Raw genomic sequence first — 8,692 nt, forward strand, 5'->3', positions numbered from 1 at the left:
ACCATGCTTTTGGGGACAGGGGGAGGGCTCCTCCCCCCATCACACCCAGGCCCCTGACAGATGCTCAGCCCCCCTTTTGAGGGGAAAAAATCCTGGTTTTAGGTGTTTCAGCATCAGTCCTTCCCCCTCCCTTCCTCCGAGGTGGGGAAACTGAGGCTGAGACACCCCCCCCTTCCCCTCCACCCCCGGCAGCGATGCGAGCGGCGGTGGGTCCTCCCCTTCCCCCCTCCTCCGCCGCAGTGCCTGGCACACACCCCGAGAGAGGAGGGGAGGGGGAAAGGAGAGAAAGAAAAGGCAGGAGAGACAGAGAGAGAGAAAGGAGAGACAGAAAGGGGGGGGGAAATAGGGAAGGGAAAAAAAAGGAGCCGGCGTTGCTGACATCATCTGGGATGACGGCGCTGATCCGGCCGGCGGCCGCCCCAACGCAGCCGCGCTGATGCTCCCGGCTCCCGGCGCAGCCGCCTCCCTGCAGCCCCGGGCGGGCGAGCGCGGTGCCGGGCGGCCGGGCCGGGGCCGCCGCAGCCCCCCCGCGCCCGCGGGACCCCAGCGCGCCGCCGGCATGGCCGAGGGAAAGGAGGCAGGTGAGGCCCGGCGCAGCGAGGGGCGGACGGGGCAGCGTGGGACGGAGCGATGGAGAGCGGAGCAAGGGATGCGGGAGCGGGGATGGAGCAACGGGGGATGGAGGACGGAGGGGCAGGGGGATGCGGGGCGCAGGACGCGGCGATGGAGGGCAGAGGATGAAGGAATACGGGACGGAGAGAGGACGCGGGGCCGACCGCAGCAGCCGCTCGCAGCCGCCGGCCCGGCCGGGGGGCTCCGGTACCGGCGCCAGGCGGCTCGGTCCTCCGGGGAGGCTGAGCTCGGCCTCGTCCCCTCCTTCCCTTTCCCCCGAGACCTCCGGGTGGGGAAACTGAGGCACGGGGCGCGGCCCAAGGTCACCCCGCGCAGCCGGGACGGGGTGGGCGCTGGAGGGTCCCCACGGAGTCGCCTCCCCACCAGCCTCAGTTTCCCTCCGGGAGCCGGGTGCGGAGCGGCGCGGGGGTCCCCAGAAAAGCGGGGGAGGGGGGGGTCAGGTCTGCCTTCCCACCCCCCGGGGCAGCAGGGCAGGGGGTCCCCAGGCCAGGTGGGAACTGCCAGAACCCCCAGAATACCTCCAGCGAGGATGAGGAGGGGTCCCGGGCAGACAGGAGCGGCGAGGGGCAGGGTTCAGGTGTTTCTCTGAGGCAGCCCCCCCAGAATGACACCGAGGGGGAGGTCGCAGCCCCAGAGACACCCCCTAAATTAACCCCCCCCCCCCCCCGCCAGTTCCCGAGAAGGGAACAAGAAGCCCCTCGCAGGCCCTTTAGAGGGGGGGCTCGTTGCCCCCTCCCGGTGTTAAATGCCCCGGAGCGGCCCCACCTCCCCCCTCCCAGCAGCCCCCGCGGCCCCGCCCCGCCCCTCCCCCTCTATAAAGACCCCCCCGGGGGGGCTCCGGGAGGTTCGGTTGGGTTTGGGGTCAGAGGTGTGTGTGAGCCGCTTCTGCCCCATGGACGTGTCCTTGGGGGGCTCAGGTAAGGTGCGGGGTATCCCCTCTACTCGCAGGTGGGTGCTGGGGTGGCCGTGAGGTGGGGAGGGGGCTTCACCCACTGTCCTCCTTAGGTAAGGGAGGGCTGAGGACTCACAAGTTCAGTGCATGGGAGGGGGGGCACGGAGCTCCCTGCGTGGGAGATGCTGGGGGGGTGGTGGTGGGGGTGGCTGCTCCCCCCATGGAGGGGTCACCATCGTTGGGGGGCACCTGGGCTGTCCCTTAACGCAGCTGCATCCACGTGCTTGGTGGGGGGGAGGGGGATGATGCGTTGGTGTCACCTTTGGTGTCCCCTCACCCTGGGATGACCCTCTGCTGCTGGGGGGGGGTCACCCTGTTCCCCACCCCTGGGGTGACCCCAGCCTCACCGGGTGCCCCCCGTTCCCTCTCCCCCCGGCTGTTGCCCCCATCCCGTCGCAGGGCTGCCTGTGGCACTGAGGGGGGTGTCCCATCTCTCTGCAGCCCCCCCCGCCGCCTGCCGGCCCCCTGCCCGCCAAGGAGGAGGCTCGCCCGCAGCCCGAGGGGGCCAGCTGCGACCCCGGCCCCCCCAGCGCCACCCCCCCCGCCGAGACCTGCTGCCCCCCGCCCCCCGCAGACCCCCTGGACACCCGCATCGTCATGGGGGAGGAGACGCGCTCCCCCACCGCCCCCGAGCTCCGGGGGACCCCGTCGCCCTCCCCCCCGCCGCCTGCCGTGCCTTGTCCCTTCCCTGCTCCTGCCAAAGAGCCTTCCCCGGGCAGACCCCCCGCCGCCCCCCTGGACCCCGACCTGTTCTTCACGGCCCCTTCCACCCCCATCCGCGCCGGGGGGTCCCGGCTGCCGCCGCCGCCCCACGAAGAGCAGACGGACGGGGAGAGCGAGGGGCTCTGCTCCCCCCCCACCTCCCCCTCCGGCTCCTACATGACGGCCGAGGGAGGCAGCTGGGGGTCCTCGGGCACCGCCAGCACCTCCCCGTCCTGCTCCCCCAACCTGGTGGCCGATGCCGAAGCCGTGGCCGAGGCCGAAGGCTCCGTGGAGGCTGCGGTGCTGGCGGCGCTGCCGTCCTGCCTGGAGGATCCCCCCGTCTTTGCCTTGTCTCCCGAGGAGGAGGAGGATGACGACGAGCCCTTTGTGCCGCCGGGTGATGAGGATGATGATGAGGATGGGCAGACGCCAGAGGAAGACGAGGATGAGGAGTGGGGGGTGCTGGGCCCCGAGGGCTTGCCCGGCGCCGGGCTGATCCCCGCGGCGCTGCTGCCCTTCCGCGGCAGCCTCCTCTTCCAGGCCGAGGCCGTGGAGATCGCGCCGCTGCCCCCCGGCTCGGCCCCCCTGCCCCTGTCCCGCCAGGACGAGGAGGAAGAGGAGGAGGAGGAGGGAGAAGAGGAGGAGGAGGGCGGCAGCACCTCGGCCTCCTTCCTGCGCTCGCTGTCCGAGACCTCCATCCCCGAGGGGGTGGACGAGTCCTTCGCCTTCCGCGACGACACGTCGGCCTCGTCGGACTCGGCGGCGTACGACGGGGAGGAGGACGAGCGGCTGTACGGCACCGAGCGCCACGCGCTGCCCCCCGGCCCCGGCGTCCAGCTGCAGCTGCAGGCGGCGCACAGCGGCTCCCCGGAGCCCCCCGGCGCCGCAGACACGCGGCGGGATGCCAGCGGGACCCCCACAGCGCCCCGCGGGGCAGGCGGCGTGGAGCCAGATGGCGAGACCTTCCTCACCTCCTCCTCCTCCTCCTCGGAGCTGGAGCCCGGTGGCCCGTGGGAGCCTGACCCCGTGCCGGGGGGGGATTCCCTGCCGCAGCCCGGTGCTGAGGAGGAGCCCCAGGACACGGCCGGTTCCAGCCCGGAGCCGGCCACCGGCAACGTGCTGCAGCCTCTGGGCCTCTGCTCCAGGGAGCCCAGGGACCCCCACAGCCACGTGCTGCGGGAGGACGGCGCACAGGCAGCGGCCAACGGGGAGCCCCAGCGCAGCCCTGGCAGCGACGCTGGCGATGGAGGTGACGGTGACCGTGAGCTGGGCACCGGCAGAGCAGGGAGCACCGAGCCAGCAGCCACCCACGGCCACCATGAGCCAGCCACCGTGGCCACCGACGTGACCCCCGGCCTGCCGGGCTCTGTGGCCACTGACCTGCTGGGGACATCCAGCCTGCAGGATGAGGTCGACGCTGACCTGGTACCTTTGGTGGCAGCTGATCCGACGGACACCGTGGCCACTGAGCCGGTACCATTGGTGACAGAGGAACTGGACACTGTGGCCACTGACCTGGAGCCATTGGTGATGCCTGAGGTGATGGACACTGTGGCCACTGACCTGGAGCCATCTGTGGCCACTGAGCTGATGGATACTGTGGCCACTGACCTGGAGCCATCTGTGGCACCTGACCCGATGGACGCTGTGGCCACGGACCTGGAGCCTTTGGTGATGCCTGAAGTGATGGACACTGTGGCCACTGACCTGGAGCCATCAGTGGCCACTGAGCTGATGGACACTGTGGCCACTGACCTGGAGCCTTTGGTGATGCCTGAAGTGATGGACACTGTGGCCACCGACCTGGAGCCATCTGTGGCCACTGAGCTGATGGACACTGTGGCCACGGACCTGGAGCCTTTGGTGATGCCTGAAGTGATGGACACTGTGGCCACTGACCTGGAGCCATCAGTGGCCACTGAGCTGATGGACACTGTAGCCACTGATCTGGAGCCGTTGGTGATACCTGACTTGGAGCCCTCGGTGGCCACTGACCTGGAGCCATTGGTGACACCCAGCCCATCAGATGAGCTGGACACTGTGGCCACTGACCCGGTGGCATCGATGGAACCCAACCCACCAGCCGCTGTGGCCACTGACCCGCTGGCATTGGTGGCACCCAGCCTGCCTGAGGAGGTTGACACTGACCTGGCACCATCGGTGACACCCGTCCCACCAGACACCGTGTCCAGTGACCCAGAGCCATCGGTGACCCCCATCCCAACAGATACTGTGGCCACTGAGCCAGTGCCATTGGTGACCCCCATCCCACCAGACACTGCTGCTGCTGACTCAGCACCACCAGTGACTCCCATCCCAGCGGATACTGTGGCCATCAACTCAGCACCACCAGTGACTCCCATCCCAGTGGATACTGTGGCCACTGACTCAGCACCACCAGTGACTCCCATCCCAGTGGATACTGTGGCCACTGACTCAGCACCACTAGTGAGCCCCATCTCAGTGGACACCCCTGCAACTGACACAGCACCCCCAGCGACCCCCATCCCAACGGATACTGTGGCAACCGACTCAGCACCACCAGTGACTCCCATCCCACTGGACACCACTGCAACTGACTCAGCACCCCCAGTGAGCCTCATCCCAACAGATACTGTGGGCACCGACTCAGCACCACCAGTGACCCCCATCCCAACAGATACTGTGGGCACCGACTCAGCACCATCAGTGATCTCCATCCCACTGGCCACTGCTGCAAGTGACTCAGCACCACCAGTGAGCCTCATCCCAACAGACACTGCTGCAACCGACTCAGCACCCCCAGTGATCCCCATCCCAACGGATACTGTGGCCACTGACTCAGCACCACCAGTGAGCCCCAACCCACTGGCCACTGTGGCCACCGACCCAGCACCAGCAGTGAGCCCCATCCTGCTGGATGGCACCACGGCACCCCTGCCGCAGGACGTGTCCCCCTGCAGTGCTGCTGAGGAGCTGGGGGCTGAAGTGGCCTCAGCCCTGGAGCCGGGGCTGAGCGTGTGTACCCCGGGGTTGCTGGCAGCTGAAGCCCCCAAGGAGCAGGAGGCCACAGCCTCATCCCCAGAGTCCCCGCAGCTGCTGGAGCCGTCCCGTTCCCGCACCGGCTCCGGCTCCTTTGCCCCTGAGGACGGCGCCGGAGAGGCGGCCGTGCCCCCCGGACCCCCCGCCTCTGAGGAAGAGGAGCGGGAGGCTGCTGCCGGGCGCTGCCTGGCCCTCTGCCTGCCCCCCTCGCCTCCCAGCCTCCCCCCGGCTGTCTTCACGGCCTCGGAGCGGGAGGTGTACGTGGGGGAGCCCCCGGCCCCCCTGGAACTGCTCCAAGCACCCGGTGCCTTTGGGGAGCGGGGGCCGGCGTGGCAGCGCCGGGAGGATCGCCAGCGCGTCAGCGCCATGCTCCGGGGCTCCTTCGGGGCTCTGCCGGCGCCACGGCTGCCCCCCCGCGCCCCGCAGTCCCCCGAGGGGCCCCCCGAGCCCCCGGCCCAGCCTGCTGAGGAAGCCGATGCCAAAGTCCCCCCCAGCGAGCCCCCGGCGCCCCCCGGGCAGCAGGAGGAAGAGGAGGCGATGGCGGGGGCCGCATCCAGCCCTGGGCCGGGCGGAGCGGGGGCTGCTGAGCTCGAGCTCCCCCCTGAGCCCCCCAACTTGCCAGCGGCCCCCTGTGCCCCCCTCCCCAAAGCCAGCCAAGTGCCTCCTGTCGCTGCGCCGCCGTCGCCCCCCCAGGCGCCCCCAGGGCTCCCCGCCAGCCAGGAGCCCCCGTTGCTCCCACCCCCCTCCAGGAAGCACCTCGAAGGTAAGAGAGACCCCCCAAAAATCCCCCCTGCCCACGGTGGGGGGCCAGGGTGGGCATCACCCAAGGTGGGGGGCTGGGGGTCCCCTTTAAGGAGTCCTGGGGTGGGTGATGGGGAGGGGGACAGCAAGGTGGGTTCAACCCCCAGGGAAGGGGTTTGGGGAGGGGGCACCCCCAGCTCAAGCCCCCCCCCAACTTGCACCCCCAGTGGGGTGTCATATGGGACCAGGCTGAGCGTCACCCACTGGTGTGGTTCTGGGGGTCTCAGGGTGGGTTATGGGGGTGAGCAGAGGGCTCAAGCTCCCCCAGGAGGGATTTTTGGGGGGCATTCCCAGCTCAGCTCCCCCCTTACTGCATGGGTGAATGTGTGGGACCAGGGGGCATCACTGGGGACCACCCACAGTGGGGGGTGCTCAGGGCCCGGTTTGGGGGTCCTGGGGGGTGAGTAGAGGGGTCTCAGCTGACACAGAGGGGATTTTGGGGTGCCCCTCCAGCTCAGCTGCCCTGTTCTCTCCCCCAGCCCCCCAGCCCTCCACACAGAAGGAGAAGGAGCCGCGGGGGAGGCAGCTGGGGCCGGGGGGCGGGCGTGGGCCCCCCCGGGGGTCCCTGCAGTCCGAGTCGAGCTCCTCCAGCGAGGGGGAGCCCCCGGCCCCCTGCCCCGAGGCGCAGCGGCTGCGCCCCGACAAGGGCCCCCCGGGCCGCTGCCAGCCCAACCACAGAGGTGAGATGGGGGGTCCCCTTTGGGTCTCCCCCCCCTCTCCATTTCAGGAGAGAGGTTCTGTCTCACCCCACTCCGCTCAGCCCCAGGGTCGTGTAACGAGTCGGAGAGTAACGACGAGTCCATCCCCGAGCTGGAGGAGCCCGAGGGCTCGGAGCCGCCGCCACAGAGCCAGGTGGGTTGTTCTGGGGGGGACAGTGGGGTCTTCCCCCCCTTCCTCTCCCAGCCCTTTGGGGTGATGGGGTTCCCCTCACCCGGCCGTCTCTGCAGGCACAGCTCACCCACTCGCTGGGCACGGGCGAGGAGACCGTCAGCAAGGCCAAGCAGAGCCGCAGCGAGAAGAAGGCCAGAAAGGTGGGGCTGGGGGTCCCCAGGAGGGCTGGAGGGGAGCTGAGGGTCCCCAGGAGGATTGGGGCATCTCCGTGGGGTTGGGGATCTCCAGGAGGAGCTGGGGTTTGCCATGGGGATGGGGGTCCCCAGGAGGGGTTGGGGGTCCACATGGAATATGGGGTCCCCTGTGGGGCTGAGGGTGCCCAAGAGCAGTTGGGGGTCCCACATGGTGGTGGAGCTTCCCAAGAGGAGATTGGGGTGTCCCCTACGGGCTTCCTGTGAGTCCCCTCCAGGGTTGGGGAGGGTAAGATGGGCTGGGGGTGGAATTAGCCCTGGGGTGTTGGGGGTGGAGGGTGCAAGTCCCTGCTGTGTTGGGGGTCTTCAGGTCATGCTGGGGTGTCCCAGCACTGGGGGGTGATATGGGGGCTCCTGTTCTGGGAGGGCTCAGCCTGTGCTTGGCGTGGGGGGTGTGACGCTGTCCCACGCTGTGTTCTCACCCTCGTCCCGGGGCCTTTGGGGGGCTGCTGTGGGCACTGGGGGGTGTGTGTGTGTGGGGGGGGGTACCCGTGCCCACCCCCCCGTGCCCCCCAGGCCATGTCCAAGCTGGGGCTGCGGCAGATCCACGGCGTGACCCGCATCACCATCCGCAAGTCCAAGAACATCCTCTTCGTCATCACCAAGCCCGACGTGTTCAAGAGCCCCGCCTCCGACATCTACATCGTCTTTGGGGAGGCCAAGGTGAGGGCTTGGGGGGCTGGAGGGGGAGGCTGGTGGCCTCTGAGGACCAAGGGGTGACCCTTTGTGTGTGTCCCCAAGATCGAGGACCTGTCGCAGCAAGTGCACAAGGCGGCGGCCGAGAAGTTCAAGGTGCCGCTGGAGCACTCGCCCCTCATCACAGAGACAGCCCCCAGCCTCAGCATCAAGGAGGAGAGCGAGGAGGAGGAGGAGGTGGGTGCTGGGGGGGGCACAGGGACGGGTGGACCCCCCCACTCCAAAACAACCCCACGGGAGTGGGGGTGACAGGGCTGTCCCCCCTCCTGGCAGGTGGATGAGACGGGGCTGGAGGTGAGGGACATCGAGCTGGTGATGGCTCAGGCCAACGTGTCGCGGCCCAAAGCCGTGCGGGCGCTGCGGCACAACAACAACGACATCGTCAACGCCATCATGGTGAGTCAGAGGGACCCCCCAGGCTCGGAGGGACCCCCCAGGCTCAGAGGGGGTGCAGCCTCTCCCTTGGGGTGCTGGGCATCCCTGACACTCTGCTCTCTCCCGCAGGAGCTGACCATGTAGCGGCCGGGAGCATCCTGGCCCCCCTCCCTGTATAGATGCACAGTTACTGCCCCTCCCCACCCTTCACCCCAAAACCTTCCTCTGTCCCCCCTCCATCCCCTTCCCCAGCGTCTGTAACGCTCAATAAACGGCCTCATGTATCACTTGGCTCGCACCCGGCCTCCCCTCGTGCTGACTTTGGGGGGACTCGCCCCCAGCCCCAGGTCCCATCGCTGGGCTGGGGGGGCTCAGGGCGTCCCGTCCTGGCAGTGGGGTGGGTGCAGGGGCTGTGATGGGCTTTGGGAGA

General features: G+C 69.2%; 1 protein-coding gene across 1 annotated transcript; it reads left to right on the top strand.

The window, feature by feature from the left end:
* Positions 1-436: 436 nt before the first annotated feature.
* NACAD (NAC alpha domain containing) lies at positions 437-8,461 on the top strand. The gene is made up of 9 exons (XM_061997425.1): positions 437-958; positions 2,027-6,136; positions 6,681-6,789; positions 6,870-6,961; positions 7,057-7,140; positions 7,708-7,854; positions 7,933-8,064; positions 8,161-8,283; positions 8,392-8,461. The coding sequence occupies exons 1-9, from the start codon at positions 437-439 to the stop codon at positions 8,404-8,406; spliced, it is 5,334 nt and encodes a 1,777-aa protein (XP_061853409.1). The 3' UTR covers positions 8,407-8,461.
* The last annotated feature ends 231 nt before the right edge of the window (positions 8,462-8,692 follow it).

Source organism: Colius striatus, chromosome 5 (assembly GCF_028858725.1).
Source record: "Colius striatus isolate bColStr4 chromosome 5, bColStr4.1.hap1, whole genome shotgun sequence".
In the NCBI taxonomy this organism is placed as follows: Eukaryota; Metazoa; Chordata; class Aves; order Coliiformes; family Coliidae; genus Colius; species Colius striatus.

Excerpts from the sequence above, each read along its gene's own strand:
- NACAD (XM_061997425.1), top strand. The coding sequence starts at position 437 with ATGCTCCCGGCTCCCGGCGCAGCCGCCTCCCTGCAGCCCCGGGCGGGC. Across the intron at positions 7,855-7,932 it reads TCGTCTTTGGGGAGGCCAAG|ATCGAGGACCTGTCGCAGCA; the intron begins GTGAGGGCTTGG and ends TGTGTCCCCAAG. Across the intron at positions 8,065-8,160 it reads AGAGCGAGGAGGAGGAGGAG|GTGGATGAGACGGGGCTGGA; the intron begins GTGGGTGCTGGG and ends CCCTCCTGGCAG.